Source organism: Scyliorhinus torazame, chromosome 21 (genome assembly GCF_047496885.1).
Source record: "Scyliorhinus torazame isolate Kashiwa2021f chromosome 21, sScyTor2.1, whole genome shotgun sequence".
NCBI classification, from domain to species: domain Eukaryota; kingdom Metazoa; phylum Chordata; class Chondrichthyes; order Carcharhiniformes; family Scyliorhinidae; genus Scyliorhinus; species Scyliorhinus torazame.
In genome coordinates this window covers 31,908,778-31,935,491 of record NC_092727.1, presented here as the reverse complement: position 1 = coordinate 31,935,491, position 26,714 = coordinate 31,908,778, and the positions used below count along the sequence as shown (strand labels likewise).

Genomic DNA, 26,714 nt, shown 5'->3' with positions numbered 1-26,714 from the left:
ATCTCGTACTTCCTTGCATGCTCGAATCCATTTAAAATAAATATTGGCCAACTTTATGAAATGTCAAGATTTAAAGCCAGCCCTCCTGGTGGCATCCAGGGCTAGATACTCAAAAGAACAACCCCCCCCCAAGATCATGTACTCTCCTCTTGTATACCATCAGGCAAAAGGCAAGCAGAGACCGAACTGGAGGATTTTAGCATCCGCACCTTGTATGACAAACTGGAAGACCAGAATCTTCATCTTGCTTCTCAGCTAAGTAAACAGAAGAGTGATCTACAGGCTTTCTATCACCAGATCAGCCAACAAACCCAAGAGTTAAAGGTTTGTTACATGGAGGACTATATATCCAGTGTGAATTTTTAAAATAGGGCGAAATATCGTTAAGATAATTGTTTTCTAAAATGAAATCCTGCACCATAACAAGAAACAGCATTATCAAAAGAGTACTCAATGTGGGGAAATTCAGTCATTACATAACTTTATCGTTAACATAATGTAGCTGATGCACAAAGCTTCATCCTGTTCCTTTAAGGATCCTAAAGTGCGAAGAACTGCAGGTTAGGTGGATTGGCCAAGATAAAATTGCCCCTTAGTGTTCAGGGATGTACAGGGTAGGTGGGCTTACGGAGATGGGGCATTCTTTCAGAGGGTCGGTGCAAACTCAATGGGCCGAATGGCCTCCTTCTCCACTGTAGGGATTCTATGGTTGCAACTCCCCACCGGCAGCTTAGGAATCACTCCCATATTTCCCAAGTCGGAACAAGAGTTTGTTCCACCAGTGAATGGTTGATCTGTACCCCAACTCCAATTTCTCACCTTACATAGACCATACAGTGCAGGAGGAGGCCATTCGGCCCATCGAGTCAGCACCGACCCACTTAAGCCCACACTTCCACCCTAGCCCCGCAATCCCCTCCTAACCTTTTTGGTCACTAAGGGCAATTTAGCGTGGCCAATCCACTTAACCTGCCGTCTTTGGACTGTGGGAGGAAACCGGAGCACCCGGAGGAAACCCACGCAGACACGGGGAGAACCTGCAGACTCTGCACAGACAGTGACCCAGCGGGGAATCGAACCTGGCGCTGTGAAGCCACAGTGCAATTCACTTGTGCTACCGTGCTGCCCACACGTTCTTACTTTCATTGGATTGGATTGGATTTGTTTATTGTCACGTGTACCGAGGTACAGTGAAAAGTATTTTTCTGCGAGCAGCTCAACAGATCATTCAGTACATGAGAAGAAAAGTGAATAAAAGAAAATACATAATAGGGCAACACAACATATACAATGTAACTACAAAGCACTGGCATCGGATGAAGCGTACAGGGTGTAGTGTTAATGAAATCAGTCCATAAGAGGGTCATTTAGGAGTCTGGTGACAGTGGGGAAGAAGCTGTTTTTGAGTCTGTTTGTGCGTGTTCTCAGACTTCTGTATCTCCTGCCCGATGGAAGAGTGAGTAAGCCGGGTGGGAGGGATCTTTGCTTATACTGCCCGCTTTCCCCAGGCAGCGGGAGGTGTAGATGGAGTCAATGGATGGGAGGCAGGTTCGTGTGATGGACTAATGGACATATTCTCTTGATACACTCATCTCACAGACATATTAAAGGTTTTAACTGACCACCCTCCCCGTCCCAGTTTTCAAATAATTTTGGGGAGACAGTTTGGGATTTCCACTACCGTTGGTGTGAATAAACATTTCCTGGTTTCACTCCTGAATGATTTCAATCAGCTGTTTGATTTAAGAATTTTTTTTAAATTTAGGAAATGTTGGAATGTTTAATTCCTTGTGAACTCCAAAACAAGGAAAGAAAATGGATAATGGTGGAGGAGCTGGAAACTGTGAGCAGAGCAGAGGCTGAAGCTTCGGGTATAATGTTGAGTGATGGAGTTGGCAGCAGTACCACTGTGGCCTTTCAAGAGAGGAACACAATAATACAGAGTAAGGAAGACTTCTTTTCCTCTTCATTCCCGGCACAATTGCTGCACAAAATGCATTAATCCATAACATTCCTGGCTCCCCGGCGTCAGATTTCGAGGGTACACCAAAGATGCCCTGGGGAATCCCTCTTGGAGGTAAGTGTTTACGCAGCAATTGTCCGGAAGCTATAACTTCACCAATATTCCTTTCCTATTTAATTCTGTACAGTAGCATCTGTAGTCCAATGAATAGACCAACAGCAAGAAGAATTACCATAACCTTACTTTGTTCAACCAACCAACCCAAAAGGCTAAGTTTGATATGTTCTTGAAGGGCGAGAACCCATTTGGAAATCCTCAGGCATAACAGCTTCAACTGGAGAGATTAGAAGTTGCATTCCAGAAACATGACCTAAAACGCGAGAGTGAATGCAGCGAGAACGACCCTCGAGGGGAGAGACGCAGGGTTTGACGGACGTGCACCACAACCTGGAGAAGGCACCTCCGAGACTGTGCCACAAGATTCAGGCAAAGGAGGCTCCGGTATGCAGGCTGGAGGGGCAGCAGTTGGCAATAGAAAAAAAAAGACCGACAGCCAGGGGCAAGAACTAAGGAGGCTGGAAACGCAGCTGCAACCTGCAGAACGGCCGCTCTACCTTTCCAGCTAAGATCTATCCTGGGTGTATCATGCTCAGCAGTGCAAATGAAAGTTCATAGCCTCTGAAGTGCAAGCTCTGTAAAAGCAGCCAAACCAGAATTTGTGACGTGAGAACAAGGCTAAACACCATGGGCTGATTCTCCGATTTGCAGACTAAGTGCTGACGCCGGCGTGGGAACAGTGGCGGTTTAAGCCCGTAAAAATGGCGCAAAAGCTGCACCGATCCTCTGTCTGGTGGGGGGCTAGCAGGCACGCAGCGTAAAGCCCCTGGCTTTACCTGCGGATACGGCCGGAGAACTGCCAGGTCCGTGGCCCCGCATGCACACGACGGCGGCCTGCAGTGGCCACGTCGTGCAACGTGGCGCCGGCCGCGCGCTGACCCGACCTGCCAAAAACTGTCCCCCTCTGACCAGGTTCACCACCCCCCACCAGTGCCCCCAGCCCCCGGCAAAGCCCCCCCCGCCCGTGAAACAGCTCCCACCCGACTGTGACGGTGATGGACTCCGTCCGCAGCCACCACGCCGGGTTCACAAAAATAAATCGGTAAGTGTGCCTCGCCATCAGGATCTCGGCCCATCGGTGGCGGAGCTTCAGGGGATGGCCACAGGTGACGTACTGAGGCCGGCCTGACGGTGTGCGGCGTACTCTGCGACTATGCCAGTTTTGAAGGGGCGGAGCAGCGCAAAAGCGCGCCGTCCCCAATTTTGGCGTAAACAGGGATTTTCCGGCCGATCACCGAATGCGATTTTGGCATCACAGACCGGAGAATCCCACCCCATGTTTTTCAGAAAGGTCAGGACGTATTGGCAAGGATTTATACCACCAGTGAGAAGTGGATACCTGCCATCATCTTCGCACAGATCGGATCGGTCTCCTACAACATTGAAACTTGGGACCATGTTGTGTGGAGGAGACACGCTGATCAACTTTTAGCGACTAGAACAAAATTGCCAGAGACGGAGTCAACCTAGAGTTCACAACAAACTGTGCTCAGTGAAGACCTGTACATACCTGAGAACCTGATAATACTGGAAACACCCTGGAAGACAGCACCTCAGTTGAGGACATTTCAAAACCAAGTCAACCTCCAAACCCTATGTCGACTCCAGTTGAGACACCTATGGATGACGTCCAAACTCAACCAAAAACACCAAAAGTTACAGTCAACACAAAAAAGCAGACACTTGAGATACGCCAACAATCGCACAGGAATTGACATCCTCTGAAACATCAAACTTGGCGACTATTGTGTTTGTTTATTCTTCATATTGTACATTTTCATTGTTAACCATTAAACTGTGCTTCATTGCAGTAACCTCTGATGTAAAGGGGGAGGAAAGTATTGTGTTTTTATGTCTGTTCCTAGTGGGAACAAGGTCGTTTGGTCATGTGACATATTGATGATAACATTGGCAGATTGCGAAAGCTAACAGTCAGTCTATCTTTCCAGTCTGTAGAGTAAGCACCTTTCCAGTAAAGCTCTTGTTTGTTTGTACCTTGAACCCTGTTGATGTCGCTCCTTTTCACAAACCAACCGTCCAACCAACTGAGCTAACCGACCCCTGTTTAGTTTGAGAGACCTATTGTGCCCCTTATAGATTAATTGTCGTAGCCAGCATCACAGAATTTTATAAGTAGGGACAAAATTCCAGATTCTCCTGTAATTTGCTTTGAAAACTGAGACCACTAACATTTGGGGCGTGATTCTCCGAGCCCCGCGCTGGGCCGGAGAATCGCCGCAACCGCGCCGGACGCCGGTGCGCGATTCTCCGAGCTGCGTCTGACGCAGTGCCGGTCGCCGGCCGCTGTACGCGGCGGGGCCGCCAATTCTCAGGCCTGGATGGGCCGAGCGACCGCACGGAAAAAGCAGAGTCCCGCACGGAAAAAGCAGAGTCCCGCCGCCGCCGTCCACAACTGGTCGCAGCCGGCGGGAACTCTGCACAAAGGGTCGGGGAGCAGCCTGGGGGGGGGGGGAGGGAGCCTCCAATGGGGTCTGGGCTGTGATCGGGCCAGCCATTCCACCCCCCCCCCCCCCCCCCCCCGGCCTACTTTGTTGCGCTGCTGGCCCCTGAACCTCCATGCCATGTTGCGTTCTGGCCTGCCGCTGAAAAAGTTCCCCACGCATGCGCAGGTTTGCGCGACGCCCATTTGGCGCCGGGAAGGGAGGCTGGAGTGCCGTGAACCACTCCAGTGCTGTGCTGGCCCCCTGTGGGGGCCAGAATCTGTAGTCCCCGCGCCCGTTTCGCGCCGTCATGAAAAGCGACGGCGTTCACGACGGCGCGAAATCTCTGTCTCCATTTCGGGAATCGCGCCCTTGGTTACTTATTTCATACATTGTGGCTAATGAGGGGCTATGAAATTAGCCTCCATCTCAGACAAGGTGAAAGTGCAGCATTTTCCTGTTGATCGAACCAATTTGAGAAGTTCTGTTTTACTTGTGACATTTCATGGGCTGGATTTTCCGCACCCCGACGGCAAAATCATTGCCAGCGCAGGGGCGGAGAATCCATGTTTCCGCATGAAATTGGGATCGGCGCCGGCGTTCCCCGTTTCTTCGGGCCCCGAAAGGCTGCGTACTCGGGGAGTACGGCGCGCTGCCTGGGACCTACCTGGGGCCATTGCCAGAGGCCCGCTCCACCATTCTCGACTCCCAACCGGCTGAAGTCCTGATGGCGTGGAAATAATATGGTCCAGCCGGTCGGGATACTCGTGTGGCGGCTGCGGATCAGTTCGCGCCCGCCCTGGTCAGGAGCAGTCGATTGGAGGCCGGGGAGCCTTATAAGTGGCCGGGAATGTCCGTGCGGGGGTTGAGAGTCAGGCCTGCGGCCAACCGGAAGGTCACTGTTGTGGGTCTAGCTCCGCGGTCCGAATCCGGCATGCAGCACTGCGCGGCGCTAGAGGTCGCCGCTGTGCACATGCGCAGCCCCTGACCTGGAAGTGCGGGGGCGCGCATCTACAGCAAAAGCTGCGAAATCTACTCCAGGTCCCTGCTAGCCCCTTACAGGGCTGGGAATTAGTGTCCCTTTGATGCCAGGTTTTCTGGCGTAAAACTACCATTTTGAACCTGGCATGGGGACATAGTCCCAATAATGGAGAATCCAGACCCATATCTTTAAATTCATGTGAAGCTAACAACAGGCACAAACACCAGGGGCGGGATTCTGTCAGACCGCGCCGGGTCAGAGAATCGACGATCACGCCGATTTTTTTACGCGACGCCAGTCCGAAGTCGTTCCGCCATTCTCCCAACCGGCATTAATGGCATCATCGTGAACAGCACTGCGCCGCTCGGGGAATCGGCCGAGGGGGCAAGTCCTGCAATTCTCCGGGGTCCCGTGAATTCTGCGGCCCGGATGGGCCGAAGTCCCGAGGTCACGCCGGCGCCGTTCACACCTGCAAATAAAAATCGTCAGCCAGTCGTGCTGGAGAGGAGCGGCCAGCATATTGTGCTTCTGAGACTCTCGGGACAGACACGGACGGGGCTGTGGAGGGGGTGGGGCCTCCACGTTCGAGAGGGGGGGGGCTGAGCCTCTACGTTGGGGGGGGCAGGGCTTCCATGTTCGGGGGGAAGGGGAGGGGTTGCGTAGGGGTCCTCCTTGTTCGGGAGAGGTGGGTGGGCCTCTTATGTTGGGGGGGTGGCCTCCATGTTCGTGTGGGGGGGGGGGGGGAAATGGGGACGACATGCCAGCCGTCCTGCCAGGGCAGGGCGTTGCCAGAGCCACTGCTGCCAGTACGGCAGCCAGGCTGATGGGCACCGGCCCCAGGCGCTGTCTGCCCACATGGCCCCGGGCCTTGCCCATGGATGCGGGACCCCCGTAGGGGCAGACCTCCCAGCAGCTGGCATCCATCGGTGGGAAGGGGCAGGTCGGCACCCGTGGTAGGCCCCAGTGAGGGCATAGCCAACCAACGATGGCGCTATCAGGAGAACTAGGCAGTACTGGGCGGAGTACGGAGGATGTGGGCAGGCGTCTGGGTGCATGCGTGTCTGTGGCGCAATCAGCAAACCGGGTCAGACATGTAGCCCATGGCACATGGATGTAAAGGGGGCCATGCGCCATCCCTAAACATGTTGTATACCCCCCACCCCCTGCAGATCATAATGTTTGGGCACCAGCCAACGATGTTGGCCGCCATGGCTGGAGCCGCTGCCCTGCATGTGGCCCTGTGGCAACGTCGGCGCATGCGGCTCTGAACGGCTGCGGCAGCGGCGACTGGAGCAGAGGGACGGGCTGCAGCAGACCAGGTGACACCCGCTCAGGCTGCAGGGCCGCCTGCCCGACGGGAACAGGAGGAGGCCGAGGCGGACGACGACCAGAACAACGAGGAGGATGCACAGGATGAGGATACCGATGTGGATGAGGAGCGAGGGGGGAGCAGGTGGTGGTGGTGCCGAGGCGCCCGATGAGACCACGTGTCTACCGGCGTCGCATGTCCTTTGAGGACAAGCTGGACAGGGCATGCAGGAGGAGTCTCAGGATGAGTCGGGAAATGGTCGCCCATATCTGCCACCTGATGGCACTCCTGGCACCGCGTGGCACTGGGGGAGGACATACTCTCCCGGTGGTCGTCAAGGTTGCGGTGGCCCTGAACTTCTATGCGACGGGGTCTTTCCAGTCGCTGAGTGGGGACCTCTCCGGCATCTCCCAGCCATCGGTGCACAGATGCATCCCTGCGGTGACGGATGCCCTGTATGACATCGCGGACCGGTACATACAGTTCCCAGTGGACCGGGCCCACCAGAATGCACGGGCAGCAGGATTCGCTGCCGTGGCTAGATACCCATGGTACAGGGGGCGATCGATGGGGTGCACGTCGCCATGCGGCCACCAGCGGAGAACAGGGACGTGTTCATGAACAGGAACTCCATGACCATTCAGGTGGTCTGTGACCACCGCATGAAGATCATGCATGCCTGTGCACAGTACCCAGGCAATGTGCATGATGCGTTTATCCTGGCACAATCGTTCATCCCCGCCGTGTTTGAGGAACGCCCCCAGCTGCGGGGCTGGTTGCTGGGTGACAAGGGTTGCGGTCATGGCTGATGACGCCTATACGAAGGCCACAGACCGATGAGGCCCATGCAGCAACCAGGCATGTGATCAAGAGGTGCTTCGGCCTGTTGAAGATGCGCTTGAGGTGCCTGGACCGCTCTGGAGGGGCCCTCCAGTACCATTCAGAGAGGGTCGGCCGCATCGTTGTTGGCTGCTGCATCCTTCACAATATTGCCCAGCAGAGGGGTGAAGTGCGGGAGGAGGAGGAGGAGGAGGGGGCAGAGGGGGAGCCCACGGGAGGTGACGCCTCTCCAGATGAGGAGGATGGGGACAAGGGGGGCAACAGACGCGACATGGGGGCTGGATATGGACAGGAAGCTGCATGACACCACCTGCTGGGCCAGCGAGCATGCGAGGCGTTAATTGCCGAACGTTTCACCAACTAGGGGGGTAGGGGCTCTCTGAGCAGGGGCACTGGCACCATCGTACCGCCCTGTCATGTTGGGTGCTCTGCCACATAGATGAACCAACACGGTGGCGAATGATACAACTCAGTTTTATTACTAACTATATATACAATGGTTAACTGGTTACTGTGGTTCATTCATTACCCTTGTATCTGTGGACCTAATCCTCACACTAACTAGGGGAAGCACTCAGCACATGGTGAATGTCTGAGTCGCTTGCTGTGAGCTCTGTGCCCTGAGCTGTCTCCTGCTGGAATGCGCAGGAAGTGTCGTGTTCCCCGTTTTATAGTGTGTATGCTCTTGGCTGTGATTGGCTGTGGTGTTGTGTGTGTTGATTGGTCTGTTGATCTGTCCGTCAGTATGCATGTACCATGATGTTTACCTGAATATCATGACATCCCCCCTTTTATACAAGAACATGTGCCTATGTGGTGATAAATAGAGATGTGTACTGAGTGCAGCTGAATGAGTGTGTGCGCAATATCTACAGCATATACATGAGGCTAAACTATATACATGGGATGATGTCAGGTGCAACATGGCAACAAGGTTGTACCATAACAAAACACGTGGAAATATTAAATGGCAAAACGAACTCCTGTAACGACAAGAAAAAAGAGAAACATATTAACACAGTGGTATAAAACGTCAGTGAGTTCAATGTCCAAACAGGCTCATAAGTCCAGACTAGTAGGTGGGCGACGAATTTGGGTTGACCGTCAGGGTGGCACACCATTCATCACCCGGTTTGACACTGATCACTGGCATCGGCTGGTGGGTCCTGCTTGGAGACATCTAGTTCCTATCGATGACCGCAACACGGAACAGCTTCCAGTCTGTGCCACTGTTTTGGAAATCATCTGGGAATGACTCATAGTCCGGAGACCAAATGATCCGCACGTCCCTGCGAGGCTGTCAGAATTGGGGAGCGTTGGCCGGTTGAGGTGCTCGACAGCAGGCAGCATAGTGGCCCATCTTGCCACAGCGTAGGCATTGTCTGTTCTTTGCCGGACATTGCCGCTTTAAATGCGCGGCTCCACAGTTGACGGACGTCGTGACGTCATGGCGTTCGTTATGCCACCGTGCATGCACAGTTCGGTCTTGCGTTGAGCGTGCCTGTGCATAGCGTCCCTCTGCATCGGCGTCTTTTTTGGCGCGCACAAACGTGGGAGGGCGCAAAAAGCGCGTGAAATGGCCGCCCTCGGGTCGGGAGGCACTCGATCGCCTGGCCTCTCTCGGGCTCGTAGGACCCCTGCCTTGCCAATTCGGCCGCTTTAAATTGGGAGTAGCGGCTGGTCGCGTTTTCGTGAAGGACGCAGGCTTCGATGGCGGAGGCTAGGGTGAGGCCTTTTATTTTGAGGAGCTGCTGGCGTAAGTTGCCCGAGGTGACCCCAAAAACAATCTGGTCCCGGATCATTGAATCGGAGGTGGCGTTGTAACCGGAGGACTGTGCGAGGATACGGAGGTGTGTAATGAAAGATTGAAAGGGCTCATCCTTACCCTGCAGGCGCTGCTGGAGGAGATACCTCTCGAAACTCTCGTTTACCTCGACGCTGAAGTTTTGGTCGAATTTGAGAAAGACTGTCTTGTACTTGGTCTTGTCCTCACTTTCAGCGAATACCAGGGAGTTGTAGACATGGATGGCGTGTTGTCCTGCCGTGGAGAGGAGGAGGGCGATTTTCCTCATGTCCGAAGCGCTTTCCCTTTCGGTGACTTCCAGGAAGAACTGGAAGCGCTGTTTGAACAGCTTCCAGTTGACGCACGAGGTTTCCAGCGATTTGGAGCAGCTGCGGCGTGCTGACGGTGTCCATGGCACAGGATGGCAGATTCGTTAGGATGCGTAGGTAGGTCTCAGTTACCGGGTTCCAAGCCTGGTACTATGTCGTGTTGGGTGCTCTGCTACATAGATGAACCAACACGGTGGCGAATGGTACAACTCAGTTTTATTACTAACTATATATACAATGGTTAACTGGTTACTGTGGTTCATTCATTACCCTTGTATCTGTGGACCTAACTCTAACATTAACTAGGAGAAGCACTCAGCACATGGTGAATATCTGAGTCGCTTGCTGTGAGCTCTGTGCCCTGAGCTGTCTCCTGCTGAAATGCGCGGGAAGTGTTGTGTTCCCCGTTTTATAATGTGCATGCTCTTGTCTGTGATTGGCTGTGGTGTTGTGTGTGTTGATTGGTCCATTAACTTGTCCGTCAGTATGTATGTATGTAGCATGATGTTTACCTGAACATCATGACACGCTCCACCTCTCCACCCAGTACCCCCCCCCCCCCTCCCCCCTCCCACACCACCCGACTACCTTACCTGCCACACCACCACATGCACAGCACCTTCCAACTGCGGCACAACGGGCTGGTCTCACACGATAGTCTGTGGAAGTAGGTGTGTTCAATGCCATGGTGAATGATGACAACCCTCTCTGCGATGAGCTGTGAGCTCCAAATCGTTAGCCAATGTCTGACTCATGGCGACAGCTACACCCTCCACGTGGGTGGCCCCTGTATGCATTACAGACACTGCACCACATGGACATATTGGGCGGCTGGTGACGGGGTGCCGAGTACGGCGGGGGGAATATTTACACCCAGAACAGATCCTAGAGGAGTATAAAAATATGTTTACAAGGTTGGGATGTTTGAAAGAAAAATATCTTCTAAACGTGGATGAGAGTGTGAAGACCAATTCCGCATCTAAGAGTTCAAACTGCCTTCAATTTAAGCCTAAAGGAGAAGATCGAAGAGCTGATCAAGATGGGAGTAATTTAAAAAGTGCTAACTCGTACAGACTGGATGAACAGCATGGGAGGTGCGAAACAACCTGGAAAGCTGTGTGCATAGATCCAAAGGATCGAAATAAAACATTGAAGGGCTCTCTTCTCATGCCAACCATCGAAGGAATTTTGCCACAACTTGCGAAGCCAAAAAGACCTTTAGGATTCTAGGTGCAAAGGATGTTTATTGGCAAGTGACACAAGATGAAAGCAGCAGTTTTCTGACTACATTCTGAATGCCATTCAGGAGATGCAGATGGCTGCACATGCCGTTTGGCTTTTCCACTGCTCCAGCACAGTATCAACGCAAACAGCATGAGACCGTCAGTCATCTTCCCGGAATAGAAGCCATAGTGGCTGATGTGCTGGTCAGTGGATGTGAGGACACAATCGAAGGTGCCAGAGCTGACTTGCCAGATGAATCTAAAGCTGAAACAATTGCAACTGAAGATGCCTAAAGCCAAGTACATACATAGGCTGTGTACTGACAGGAAAAAGTCTTCACCCAGGTACTGACCAGGTGAAAGCTGTAATAGTGGCGAACTTGGGTAACTCACAGTTACACCTGATTGTGCATGCAAATGTGACTTCTGTTTGTTATGAAAATGGAGACGCTTGGGTTTTGAAATATAATAGTAACGACATGTCCTATCTGTCTTCCGCTAATCCTATGACCCCTGCCAGGAAGCAATCTCTCTGTAAGCTGCAATTTTACTTCAGTTCAATAAGACCTAGAATGAGAAAGCACTGCTTTCTTTGAACATATCATGGTTTCTGGGGAAATGCCAATCCCTCTTGTATAATAAAACTGTGCAGCTCCACAAAAAGCAACGTTATTGTGCAATACTCTCAGTTTAATTTATTTTTAATTTTCCTTTCTTCTATTTAGGAGACCAATCCAGCAAGAGGCTTGAGGAACTTTTAAATAATCTACTTATCTTGGTTCATAAAATCAACTCTGGACACATCACCATCTCCAAAGAAATGATTGCAAAAGCGCAAAGACTGTATCGGTTTCCAGATGGATTGACTAAACCAGCTGAAGATTATACAGAACCAGAGGTCAGCATTTATGCAAGATGCACCTTTTATATTTGAACAAGAACTACGAACAAAAATAGTAACTCCAAACTAAAATAGTATAATCAATGTTATCACTTATTTTATAATATAATCGGATCTCTCTGCAGTCAGCAGGTTCTTTCAGTCGACCTCTCAGGGATCTTTCACATATGATACTAATAAGGCAACACAAAATAATCTTGTAGCTTATTATATAACATAATAGGATCTCTCTGTAGTCAGCAGGTCCTTTCTAAAGACCTCTCAGGAATTTTCAACATATGATTCTAATAAGGCAATACTTCCTCAGAGTGGCAATCCCCATCAGTTAGTTTTTCCTTCTAAGTATTTCAGATTAGCTATCAGGGCAGAGCCATCTAAAGTTAGCGATTTAACTTGTTTCTGTCCAGTGCAATTGCCCAGAGGAAGTTGGCACTTCTGGGCAATTATCAGGTAAACCCATCCATGGGAACTTCCTCAAAGGATTCCCCAGAGCATCATTGGGGTCACAGAATTTCACAGAATTTACAGTGCAGAAGGAGGCCATTCGGCCCATCGAGTCTGCACTGGCTCTTGGAAAGAGCACCCTACCCAAGGCCAACAGCTCCACCCTATCCCCATAACTCAGTAACCCCACCCAACACTAAGGGCAATTTTGGACACTAAGGGCAATTTATCATGGCCAATCCATCTAACCTGAACATCTTTGGACTGTGGGAGGAAACCGGAGCACCCGGAGGAAACTCACGCACACACGGGGAGGATGTGCAGACTCCGCACAGACAGTGACCCAAGCCGGAATCGAACCTGGGACCCTGGAGCTGTGACGCAATTGTGCTATCCACAATGCTACCGTGCTGCCCAGGGTTAGCCCTTTAAATGCGATGCTAGGGAACCAGGAGGTTATGGGCCTTGCAGAAGCAGTACTCCATAAAACATGCCACACTAGCTCATGGAGCATAAGCAGATAGCAGAGTGGTGCATCATGACAATTGCAACTGGTGAAATCTTTCAGTAGATGTTTCCTGACAATGTAAAAAATAAATTATCCACATACAGTGGAGCAATTGGCAACTGTAATGCTCCCTTCTTGCTGGACAATTCAGAGGGTGAACTACTCGCATAATGCTACGTCGTAAAAGGATGACCCTATTATGCATGAGGAATCCTATATCACACAAAGCAAATTAAGGCCTCTTTGTTTCAATGCTTTTTTCTGTAGGAAATGAATCCTGTTGAAAAACTTGCCTTTGACAGTGCAGAAATATCAGGCAATATTGAGGAGCAAAGAACAGTCCTATCTTTCGCGAAAGGTGAGCCCCAATTCAACGTCCGCTGTTATTAGCAAGAAAATCAAACAACAACATCTGACATCCACATATGCGCAGTTAAATGTGAAAAATTAGGAAGTTGTCCTGGTTCGGGACTGATAACAATCCAGCAGCTTTCATGGCCATTGTATCTGGCGTCATCCCACAAATTATCAGATTTACTGAATTCACCATGGCAGGGATTTGAATAGACAGTGTGCCTGTGATTGCTCACCTAGCATCATAACCACTGACAGGTATCATCAATTAACTCGAGAGAATGATAAAACACATTGAGCCATGTGTAAGGAAGGAGAGTTATGAGTTGATATGTACATATCAGAACAAGCTGCAACTGACAGGAATATATCATGCAGCATATTTCCCATCATTTGTCCTTTTAGCGATTACTCTTCATTCTCTGTGCAGTCGTTCCCCATTGCAATCAGAGCCCATCAATCGCTTGTCCTACAAATTTCGAACGGCCCGTGTCCTGAGATACTCGAAGGAATCAGAGGCACAGGCATTTTATCAGCTGAAAATCTCTCCCTGATAAAGCTCTGAAATTGCAACAGCCCAGAAGAAACATTGGTCCTTTCATGTAAACTAATTTTCACCTTTGTTTGAATATATCTTTCATAATACCTTTTGAAACAACAAGAACTTATATAATGCCTTTAATATCGGTGGAACAGTGGTTAGCATTACTGTCTGACAGCGAAAGGACTCTGATTCGTGTCCAACTTCGGGTGACTGTCTTGTTTTCACAATCTCCTTGTGTCTGCGTGGGTTTCCTCCGAATGTTTCCTCCCACAGACCAAAGATGTGTACGTTAGATAGATTGGCCATTCTAAATTGTCCATAAGTGTGCAAAGGTTGGGTGGGGTTATGGGTATGAGGCAGGGTATTGGGCCTAGGTGGTGTGCTTTTCCAGGGTGTCCGTGCCAACTTGATGGGCTGAATGGCCTCCTCTGCACTGTTGGGATTCTATGAATATTGGACCATAAGACTTGGGAGCAAAATTAGGCCATTCGGTCCATCGAGTCTACTCCACCATTCAATCATGGCTGATATGTTTTTCATCCTCATAACCCTTGATCCCCTTTAAATCAAGAGCCTATCTATCTCTGTCTTAAAGAAACTCAGTGACTTGGACTCCACAGCCTTCTGTGGCAATGCGTTCCACAGATTCACAACCCTCTGGCCGAAGAAATTTCTTCTCATCACTGTCTTAATGGTTCATCCTTCAACTGAGGCAGTGCCCTCTGGTTCTAGTTTCTCCTCCTCATGGAAACATCCCTCCACATTCACTCTATCCAGTCTTCTCAGTATTTTGTAAGTTTCAATGAGATCCCTCCTCATCCTCTAAACTCCCATCGAGTGCAGACCCAGACTTCTCAACCGTTCCTCATATGACAAGTCCTTCATTCCTAGGATCATTCTTGTGAACCTCGTCTGGATCCTCTTCAAGTCTAGCACATCCTTCCTTAGACATGGGGCCCAAAACTGATCACAATATTCCAAATATGGTCTGACAAGACCCTTACACAGCCTCAACAGTACATCCCTGCATTTGTATTCTAGCCCTCTCGACATGAATGCTAACATTGCATTTACCTTCCTAACTGCCAACTGAACCTGCATGTTAACCTTAAGAGAATCATAGAATCATAGAAGTTTACAGCATGGAAACAGGCCCTTCGGCCCAACCAGTCCATGCCGCCCAGTTTTTACCATTAAGCTAGTCCCAGTTGCCCGCACTTGGCCCATAACCCTCTATACCCATCTTACCCATGTAACTATCTAAATGCTTTTTAAAAGACACAATTGTACCCGCCTCTACTACTACCTCTGGCAGCCCATTCCAGACACTCACTACCCTCTGAGTGAAGAAATTGCCCCTCTGGGCCCTTCTGAAACTCTCCCCTCTCACCTTAAACCTATGCCCTCTAGTTTTAGACTCCCCTACCTTTGGGAAAAGATGTTGACTATCTACCTTATCTATGCCCCTCATTATTTTATAGACCTCTGAATCCTGAACCAGGTCTCCTAAGTCCCTTTCTGCTTCTGATTTCCGAAGCCTATTCCCATTTAGGAAATAGTCTATGCCTCTATTCTTCCTACCTCACACTTTTCCACATTGTATTCCACCTGCCACTTCTTTGCCTACTCTCCTTGCCAGCCCAGGTCCTTCTGCAGCCTCACTGCTTCCTCAACACTACCTGTCCCTCTCCATATCTTTGTATCATCTGCAAATTTAGCAACAATGACCTCAATTCCTTCTACCAGATCATTAATGTACATCATGAATAGCTGTTGTCCCATTCCTGACCCCTGCGGAACACCACTAGTCATCGGCTGCCATCCTGAAAAGGACCCCTTTATCCCCACTCTCTGCCTTCTGCCAGACAGCCAATCCTCTATTCATGCCAGTACCTTGCCGCTAACACCATGGAATCTTACCTTATTCAGCAGCCTCCTGTATGGCACCTTGTTAAAGGCCTTCTGGAAACCCAAATAGATCATATCCACTGGTTCGCTTTGGACTAACTTCCTCGTTACCGCCTCAAGAATTCTAACAGATTTGGCAGGCATGACCTCCCCTTGCTGAATCCTTGCTGACTCAGTTCTATTTACCATGCACTTCTAAGTACTCCGCAGTCTCATCCTAAATAATAGACTCTAAAATCTTACCAACAACCGAAGTCAGGCTAACCGGCTTATAAGACATAGGAGCGGAAGTAAGGCCATTCGGCCCATCGAGTCCACTCCACCATTCAACCATGGCTGATTTCAACTCCATTTACCCGCTCTCTCTCCATAGCCCTTAATTCCTCGATATACTTTTCTGTTTTCAGCCTCCCTCCCTTCTTAAACAGGGGTAGATATTTAGATATTTTCCAATCCTCTGGGACCCTCCCTGCCTCCAGTGATTCCTGAAAGATCACCACTAAAGCCTCCACAATCTCCTCCGGTATCTCCTTCAGAACCCAGGGATGCAGTCCATCCAGTCTGGGTGATTTATCCACCTTTAAACCATTCAGTTTCCTAAGCACATTCTCCTTTGTGATGGCCACTACACTTGCCTCTGCCCCCTGACACTCTTGAAGTCCTGGTAAGCCACTGGTGTCTTCCATTGTATTGTAGCCAAGGTACTCAATATCAACAATATCGGAAAAGATGAACTCAACATTTATTGAAGGAATCAATACTCCCCCTTAGAAACAAATTCTCCAATATGTGTTTCACTTGAAACTTAAACCAGAATTGTACACTTTGTAAACTCGAATGACTATATCTGCTCTTGCTTCTAATCTAAGCAATGTTTTTGATTAATGAAATGTTAGGTCAGTTTAATGGGTACTGCTAATTGCAGTGTAGAGCGTTTGTGCTCCAACATGCTCTACAATAAAGTTGTGGACACTGTCCTTCAGTCGATACACAATAAATTCCAAACACCGTTATGGCAGGAACAGAGTGTCAGACTTGCCACTCTCTCAGAACATTAGAGGCAAGATGCCATAGGCCATGTCTTCAATCCCTTTGTAGTATGGTGTATTACTGATACAAGGAGAAAAGGAGGGGGGAGTGTTGGGAGAAAATATATTTGAGTTATTATCTTCCAGATTCTTCCCCTAATCCACTCACTAATTGTTTGGAAGGACAATAATTATTAGTATAAGATGCATTTTGTTCCTTGATTGTTCTGTTCCTTGATTGAACCACCAGAGGGTGCAGCTAAACAATATAGGGAACATGTGTCCAAGTGTAGATCGCAGGCAGTGTGAATTGTACATTATGTTTGGGTAGGGTGCGAATTAATCCAATGCCACTCTATTTGCAAATCGTTCTCTTTTGGCAGAAGAGCTGTCAGCGTCTGAGTCATTCGCAATGTCAACCCCTCCTTATAATGAAGATATAACTGAGATTCTGCTTTCCCCACCACTTGTGAACAAACTGAAAGACCTTAAAAATGCATTACTAAAAAATCACCATGGAGACAAAACAGGTAGGAATTGGGAGCTGGTAAAATAAAAGTGAATCAATATTTTCTTCGCCTAAAATAACAAATTGAGAATTTAACATTGGATTGATACCAGCTATTATGCATATAGTAACATTATTTATTTAAAAATTCCTTTGTTTAATTGCATCAGAGCCTGCTTAATTCTCTTGGCTTAATGTGTTTGTGGGTTTTTGGTATGTAGGGCTGTATCTGGTTAGTGACTGGTCCTAACTTCCTTAGGCCTCCACTGGTATCTGATTTTTTTTCTTCATAAAACTGCCTGTTTTAGTGTGACGTTGAGGGAGTCTGGTGAAAAAATTGGGATGAGGAACCCCTTCAAATTGAAAAATGACCAACAAAATTTCCTTCCCTGATCAGGGCACTAGATCCTCTCTCCACGTACCATAATTAACTGAAGTGGGCAGGGCAAGGTTGACCACCACCACCCTCCCACCCCTCTCATGAAATCTTGCTGTGTTTATGCATAGTTTGGACTGGGATGTCCAAGCATAGAAGGTGAAGAAGGAATTAAGATTTTTTTTTTCTGAAACAGTCCAGGTACTATTTTACCATGCACCTCTAGTCACAATTTCTGGATTGCTAATATCATAACCCCTGAGTCAATGAGAGATTCTAGTCCTGCAGCTAATTGTTTGATTCTTAATGTTCCCAAGGCAACTAGTGTTGGGCAATAATGACTGGTCTTGAGCAAACATGGTGTGCGAATCCTGAACTATATATATATATATATGTGTATATATATATAGTACACAGTGTATAGCCCTAAATATATATATATATATTGTACACCGTGTATAGCCCAAGCTGTAAGCTAACTCCATGCTTGCCTCTACACAGGTCTCTGTCTAGTCTACTCCTGTTCCTAGTTCTTATGTTCGTATATTCTTAGGAAAGTGCGTCATCAGCTACTCTGTCCCTGTGAGTTCCAACTTAAGGTCACCGTAGTGACAGCCTTCAGCCAATTTGTCTTATTTGTTTATGAAACAGTCAACCGGTTCTCCAGACTGTTGGGCAGGTTCATTGAACTTCACTGTCTCAAATGTTGTTGTTTCTTAGGTTAAAATATGTATTGAATGAATTTAGAACTTCAGCAGATTTGTCTGAGGACTTATCTGTTCCTTGCCTCGTACTAATATCATCGGCTATCAGTCTTACTGAATAAAGTCATGTATTCACTTGTTCATCTTCGGTCTTGTTATCTAATCCTGAAGCTATCATGCATTGTCAGAATCTTTTCTGCCAAAGTTGCCATTTTTTTTATTTGGTCTGGCTCTTGGATCAATGCAAATTGGTCTGGTAATGTTGATTTGTTGAAGACGGTTACTTTAAAGTTTGGGTGAGAACATCTTTAAATGAAAAAAGAGATTTTTTTTTAAGCTTTCTGGCTTGCTCTCATTGGGATAATTTGCAAGAATATCAAATGTAAAGGAAACACAATCTATACTGTATGAGAACAGAGTGCTGATTTGTTGTTACCGTGGAGAATGCCCCAGTTGATGGCAACTGACAGTTAAATGCCAAAACGCTATTTGAAATTTAAACCAGGCAGCTTGACTCTGATTGGTCAAGGTGTTGTCTTGAGGAATGGAGCAGCGAATGGCTGTCACGTTTGTTTAGATGAAACAGATGCAGTGTGTGTACACGTTGTTTCAGTCTGTAAATAGCAGTACCCTATGCATTAATATATGTAACATCCACTACATGCAAATGCGCCACACTCCAAGCATGACTGACAACGTTAAACTGGTCATCAGCATAATTCTTAGCACACTGAGGGTTATTTAACTGATGTTGTCCAATCACGGAATCACATCTAATGTTGGACACTGTCTTGAGTTTTGCATTCAAGAGCTGGTTTGTACCTTGCCCATTGCGATCAGCAGAAGGGGGATGGGGCAGGACCAGGAGAGGTAGTTAATATTAGGGCCACTGTCTTTGAAGTATTTTTCTCTTTCTTTGGTCTGGAGTTGGAATAAAGTTGAACTTCATCTGATGCTAGGACCCATATCCATCATTGGAAGAAAGTTCTGCATTTGGAGGGAGAAGTAAGGGTCAGTCACCTGGAACAAGGCTGGCTGTGCAACAAGACTATCTTCATGACCCAGCAAATTTATCCAGTGAGAAACGTGTCTGTACAGACCAGGAAGATCTTGAGGTCAATCTATAGTCTATGCTGAATTAGCTATTCTCGGTTGGAAAGCAGTGGCACAATCTCCTGGGTTGGACGAGATTAACTGATCAAACAATATGTATCATTGTACTTGATTATTGTTCCTATTCTCTTGCACTGAAATCCATTTCAAATTCTTCATTGTTTCCAATAATGTGTTTTTCTTTCTAGAAAGCTGTGATAATCAATTGGATCCCATTCCTCTGAATGACCAAAGCCTCATTCCAGCTGACCTGGGCAACCTGTCCCCACACCATTTTGTGCTCTACAGATTTGGGTGTTACATCTCCACCCTGCTCTGCAGTAGCTGTGGCCACTCTCCCCTTACCCTCCTACTGGCTGATAGCATCCCCACTGAAGTAAGCCCCCGCTGCCAGAATAGCACGTACAGGAACAGTTTTTACTACGATGCCAACAACAGGATGTTGTACATCAAGTCAACCTGGCTCGACAACACAGGAGGGTTTATCGTCAGCATTCTCCACATAATGACACATATTAAAGCTGGTAAGTGAACTAATGTTTGCGCTTGTCAGTTTTGTTACACTATATCAGTATAGCCAGTCTTGAACATCTGGACTGGAATTGCATTTGGAATGTTATTTAAAGCATCGCATTGTTAAGATTCAACTGTAGCCTCAGTCTAACTTCTACATCATACAAGTTGGATTTGATTTGATTTATTGTCACGTGTGCCGAGGTACTGTGAAAAGTATTGTTCTGCGTACAGTCCAGACCGACCATTCCATACATGAAAAAATATAGGACATACATAAGTGCACAATGTAAATATCATGTGATGCGTACAGAATGCAGTACTACTCAGTAGAGAAGATGTGTGAAGAGATTAGTTCAGTCCATAAGACATTCAGGAGTCTGACCAGTGGTGAAGAATCTGGGAGGGATTCCGCGTTCCACCAGACTCGTTTTCTGGCGTGGCGTGCCCCGCTGGCAACGGAATCCTCCGTCCCGGCAGCCGGCAAATGGGGTTTCCAAATGTGGCCACCCCCATACCGTCGGGAAATCCGCAGGCGTGAGTGCGCTGCCGGCGAAGCGGAGGATCCTGCCCATGGAGAATCCCACCTGCTGTTTTTGAACCTGTTAGTACGTGTTCTCAGACTTTTGTATCTCCTGCCCGATGGAATAGGTTGGAAGAGAGAATAATCCGGGGGTGGAAGGGTGGGGGGGGTGGAGTTCATAAACTATGGCCTGGATTTTGCGGTCAGAAGTTGTGTTTTCCACTTAACCACACCATAAAAATCTCACTCGCATAGCTGGGGGGAGTTGATCAATCTCTGGCTGCAGCAAGGCCTTCCACAGAGTGAACTTGTGAAATTACCTTCAAATCACCCACAACTCTTCCCCAAATCAACTAAGAAGTCCGATAAATACCTGTGTTAGATCTTTAAATATATTTGATTTTTTTTTTTAATCGCTTCAATCCTGTTAAACATATCAGATGAATAAAATTCAATTTGGAAGTCTGATGTGCCATATGCTAAAGAGTTATACTAACAATTATCACGTAAATTCAACTTTTGAAATGTCAGCACTTGCCTCTATTCTCATAAGCTACTATCAGTGCCATCCTAGTCAGGATTAACCCTCCTGTTAAGGCAAGCTCTGTGCCTTTTAATACCAGCTCTAAACAAAACCACATAAAAGTCAGCATTTGTTGTGGGATTGTTGCCGGGGGGGGGGGGGGGGGGGGGGGTGTTGGATCAGGGAGAATCCCATGGGGAGTTAGGGGGGGGTGGGGAACATAGTTGATAGTTGGGGGGGCAGTCGGAGGGTGGGGAGATGCAGATGGCGGAGCAGTATTGGTGGGGGTCCCTTGGAGGGGCAGGGGTGTGGGGGGAATCTTTCATGCCAGTCTGTGTAATTAGAATAGTTACCCAAAAGATAGAGGAGGAACTCTTTCTGGATGACGATTTGTGTAACACAGCTGGAACCGCACAAAGTTTGGGATTTGTATAGCATTATCGGATGGGTCCCAGTGCAGGGCAATTGCTCAGAGAAATGTGCACTTCCGGTCAATTGCAAATCCTTACAAGATGATCAGAGGATTGGATAGGGCGGACAGTGAGAGCCTTTTTCCTCGGATGGTGATGTCCAGCACGAGGGGACATAGCTTTAAATTGAGGGGAGATAGATATAGGACAGATGTCAGAGGTAGGTTCTTTACTCAGAGAGTAGTAAGGGTGGAATGCCCTGCCCGCAACAGTAGTGGACTCGCCAACACTAAGAGCATTCAAATGGTCATTGGGTAGACATATGGACGATAAGGGAATAGCGTAGATGGGCTTTAGAGTGGTTTCACAGGTCGGCGCAACATCGAGGGCCGAAGGGCCTGTACTGCGCTGTTATGTTCTATGTTCTTACTTTTTGAAGTTCCGACAGGTGTTCCCGAGTGCATCTTTGGGTACCTCCCAAACCCGATGTTGGCAGCTCAGATGCTGCAGCCCAATATTTCCTAAAAAAAATAAACTGAGCAATATTTATAAAAGTTATAAAAAGAAGCAGAGCTGCTCAGTACAGGAAACGGGGCTATGCGCACCCTCGGCTGCGCGTTCCCCGCAGGCCCTCCATCTAACCCAAGTGCTGTTCGATAGTGTTGTGTTTCTCGGCACCATGCGCCCCGGGAACCATGGCGCTAAACGCACTTGCTATTGAACTTCGTTCCCATTTAGTTAAATCACGCCCTATATCTCAAATGAAAGGCAGTTTTAACATGGGGCATTTTTTTCCATCTAGTATCGGGTTCACTTTTAGGTTGAAGCATGTATTGACCGATGATAACAAGGGAATTAAACAAGGCATTGGTGCCATAATGCACCTCCTATGCACCGACTTAGGTTTATCAAAGAGAATGATGCAGGCTTAATTGTTTGTGTGGGAAGGCAGAGTGTTTTTGTGGGAAGGCAGAGTAAAGGGCTGGTACTGCTGCAAGGCTGAAATAAATAAAAGATGCATTCAGTAAGGAGGTAATGATTCAGTATTTTAAATCTTGGGTTGCAAAGACTTGCAGACTGTGGGAGGAAGAATTGATTTGACACTAATGCTGGTGCTGCAATTATGAGGCTGGCAGAACAGTTCAAGTGGAAGAGTGTGAGATGAATCATTATTCAGCAATGCATTGAGAAGGACAGCATTTGGACGGATGCGTTTGGAGTTAAATAAAGAAAATAATTAATAGGAGTGCTAACCACATTAATTAAATAAAGGAAGGTAAGAAAAGCTGCAATGGAGGCTGTAAGATGTTTGGAGACCAGAGATTGAATGACCTGTCAAAAGACGATCATTTTAAGAAACGCGGGAGACGAGGCAAGATACCCTCTGGATAAAGGAGTAAAAGTCAGGTCTTGACCGAGAGTTAAGAACTTTTAATGAGGAAAGCTCTGTCGGCATAAAAGGATAAACCAAGCTCTCTAGAGGAACCTTCAGCAATGGAAAGGGTGCAGGAGTTCAGTTTCAATTGTAAGGGCAACAATATTGGATAGAGACATCAACATTAAGTGGCGAGAAGAAACAATGTATTTGATTGGCTCCTGAAGGAGAAGGGGAGGATCAAGGAGGATGAGAGGTTGCGATGATGGAGAATGTATAGTATGAAGGAAGCTGATTGGGAGCAGCGGCCTCCGTGTCCAACAGATGGAACAAAGATATAGCTCGATGGTAAATTGGAGGGAATGCAGTAAAATGACAACAAGGAAGCAGAAACTAGAGCTCTTGGACTTGCTCACATCTAAGGCTTTAGAGGATAAAACTGCAGGGAAGTAGACAATGTACAACATAAACTATCATGTTCTGATCATTCAATGTGATATAGGGCCATATCTAAGGTCTGGCAATCATACTGCATGATTACAGGGTATAAACACTCAATGCACATGATATACTTTTGCCCACTATTTATAAAAGTAGTTAACAGGCTCACCACCATCTCGGACAAAGCAGTCTTCATGTTAAGCAGCCTTCAGTTATTACCAGAAAATAGAATTTCAAGCCCTATATTAGCAGATTACAGTATGGACTCCATGATTGTGTTCCACTAGCTTTAAATTGACATAAATGTTGTTTCTACGTATAACAGACAGAAGTACATGTGTTTCTTAAATTCTCTGTGTCTTCAGGAATCCAAATAAATGATGGTCACCCCACCTTCATCGAGGAGTTTGAGCGTGCAGTTGCCACCCTGGGCATCACTCTATTCTTAATGTGTTCTGACACTCATGAGGCAGAAGAGCGTAAAGATGCTGAAGTATGGGTAATTTTAAAAAAAGTCTAACATCTCGCCTGTAGCAATATGATAGTTGTAATCTTGAAATTAAACAAGAGGATAAGTCATTAAAGAAAAGCATTGCTGGTAGTTCCGTTAATTGTCTGAAATGGTTACATTTCCTGGGGTCGAGTTTCCATTTTAGGCAGGGTTGACAAACCAGAAACAAATTGTGCTGTTTTCTAAAGAGAAGTTATGGTTCAAGTTTCCGTCCAAACCGATTAGTACAATTGCAAATCTAAAATGTTTCCTGAATGAGAATAATTGGGTATCAAAACCGAACATATTGTTTTGTTGCTTAAAAAAACATGCAAATATTGTTACGGAAGGGGACGGATAAGGGACAACTTCTGCCTTTTCTCACTTCTCAGCTGACCACAAGATGTATTTTGAGAGAAGGTGTTTATTTTTATTCGTTCATGGGATGTGGGCATTACTGGCTGGGTCAGCATTTATTGCCAATCCCTAAGGTTAAGAGTCAACTACATTGCTGGGGACCTTGGGTCACATGTGACCGATTTCCTTCCCTGAAGGACATTAATGAACTAGATGGGTTTTTATGACAATCAATAATGGTTTATGGACACCTTTTAGACTTTTAATTCCAGATTTTTATTGAATTCAAATTTCACCATCTGCCCTGGTGGGATTTGAGCCTGGGTCCCCAGAGCATGGCTCTGGGTCTCTAGATTAATACTCCAGAGACAATACCACTATGCCACTGCCTCCCCTTAAACCTTTTAACACTTGAGTCTGTGACTTTAAAGAACAGGCATGAATAAGCTTTCTTGTAAGTTTAAATCAAAAGAAAAGATAATTGTTCATCTCGCGCACACACACACCAAAAGATAATTCGAGAGATGGCGCTTGCACTTAGATTAGTAGAAGGGCAAAACAGAATGAGATCACTTCTTCACAGTCTTTGGGTGAGATTTCACTAAATGAGAACAAAGTCCCATAAGGAGCACGTTTAGCAGCGTCTTTCCCGGCACTCGCAGCACCCAGAATCACAATGCTGTAAAAAGGCACCCCGATTATGTGGAGGCCTCAGCAGGGAACACACGGACAAGGCCGCACAGAGCCACGTTTTCTGCACTGAGGATCTCTGCTCGCTGGAACTCCTCAGTGTAGTGATGGATTGGGTCGCCGTTTTTAAATGGTGTCCCAATCTCTGGAGCCAATCCCTGATTCCCCCCCCCACCAAAGCACTCCGGGGGGACCCCGGATCTGCACAACACTCTCGCAGGGCACCCCCGGCCCGATTGCAACCACGCAAAAAATGCCAGCTTGGTGCCTTGGCAGTGCTTGGCACTCTCCCCAAAGGGATGCATCTGGGAGCCTCTGATCCTCTGGGAGACTCCCACAAGTGCCGTTCTGTCTGGTCCCTGTTTCTGGAGACCAGTACAGATGGTGCTCACCTGAGATCGAGGCAAAGCGCATGGATCCCAATACCTCGGGGATTTCGGAAAACTGCCCAATAAAGTGAGACTAGCTGTCTCACTAATATGCATGTTTGCCCAAATGTGATCCCGACCACAATGAATGGGATTTATATCACAACGTCTTGTGACATTGCGTCAGATCGCACAAGGTATTGCGAGCCGGGTAGATCTGGGACAAATTAAGATTGTAAATTTCTGGCTTTTCAGTTGCAATTGTAGTTGAACCTCTATAATAAAGAAATATAGGCTGCGATCTAGCAGAAGTGTTTCTAAGTGTCATTTGTGGGGGGTTTTGCTCGGAGTTTCCCATCAGCTCTGACGGTGAGTTCCTGACCACAATTTGACAGTTTTTGGGGCCCTGGGGAGTTTCTCCCCGGTCACAGAATTATTTTCATCATGAGGGAGCTGAATTCACTGGCCAGACCGGCTCCTCCACGATCAAGCCACTATTTTCAAAGGGTGCCCAAATCTCTAAGAAGGTTTGTGGGCCCCCATAACCCTCACCCATGGGAAATGTCACCCCTCACCAACATGGGCATTGCCCCACAACCACCATGTGATGGCACACCGCCATGGAGTTGCTGAGAGATCTCTTTCTAGGGCTCCCAGCCTTCACATCCTCCAACCTTTTAGAGGCCCCTTCATACCTACCCTGCACCCTCATCCCCACCTTTATACCTCCTCTCCACTCTGCTTTCATTGGCCCTGACCCTTGGCAGTGCTACCTTGCCACCTAGCCACCGGCACTGCCACCCTGGGAGTGCTCCAACCAACTTAACGGTGCTACCCAGGTACCTTGGCAGTGCCAAGGGGCTCACATTGTAGGACGAGGGCAAGGAGGCCACCCTCCCCTATCCCTGACTACCCTGGGAGACCACCCGGTGCCATGACGCCTGGTCCACGTTTGTGTGGACCAGTACCAACGGCACCCATGTGCCCGCTCGTTGAAGAGCCAGTTAGATGATGGGAGGCCGTTAAGTAGAGGGTCCTTCCCATGAATGGCATGGAGATTGACCTTAACTGGTGATTATTGGTTCCTCGTTGCGGCAGGATTCGGATCTTGCCAACGGGAGCGGGCTGGTCAGTTCGGAAACCAATGCTCGCCTGGCGCAGTTCCTGATTTTGGAATGTCCCGCATCCAACTGGCTCGCTCAGCATTAGTTTAAGTCATTTGATGACTGTATCAGTATCAATGTATTTTATGATCGACACTAATGTGTTGAAGCCAATGTAATTATGACAGAATGGGGGGATATTTGATATCCCATCAACATTCCAGCTATGACCATCCCCATTAAATTACTTAATTTGAAATTCCATCTTCATGGGCTTGGCAGATCTAGCAGCCATTGTATTTTTAAGCTTTTTCCATTGAAATGGTGAAGGATGATCAATTAGCACCTGGGAAGGTCGTTTCTATTTTTATTTACTTTAAAGTGTCCAATTGTTTCCCTTTCCAATAAAGGGGCAATTTAGCGTGGCCCATCCACCTACCCTGCACATCCTTGGATTGTCGTGGTGAGACCCACGCAGACACTGGGAGAATGTGCAAACTCCACATGGACTGTTACCCGGGGCTGGGATCGAACCTGGGCCCTTGA

General features: G+C 47.7%; 1 protein-coding gene across 1 annotated transcript in view; it reads left to right on the top strand.

Moving 5' to 3' along the window:
• The first annotated feature begins 1,822 nt into the window (after positions 1 to 1,822).
• Positions 1,823 to 26,714, top strand: part of LOC140398748 (uncharacterized) — a 52,625-nt gene continuing 27,733 nt past the window's right edge. Inside the window, exons 1-6 of the mRNA XM_072487755.1 lie at positions 1,823 to 1,943; positions 11,713 to 11,885; positions 13,108 to 13,198; positions 17,058 to 17,204; positions 19,564 to 19,899; positions 23,526 to 23,653. Coding sequence (XP_072343856.1) covers positions 1,823 to 1,943; positions 11,713 to 11,885; positions 13,108 to 13,198; positions 17,058 to 17,204; positions 19,564 to 19,899; positions 23,526 to 23,653 — 996 coding nt within the window. The remainder of the gene's footprint in view (positions 1,944 to 11,712; positions 11,886 to 13,107; positions 13,199 to 17,057; positions 17,205 to 19,563; positions 19,900 to 23,525; positions 23,654 to 26,714) is intronic.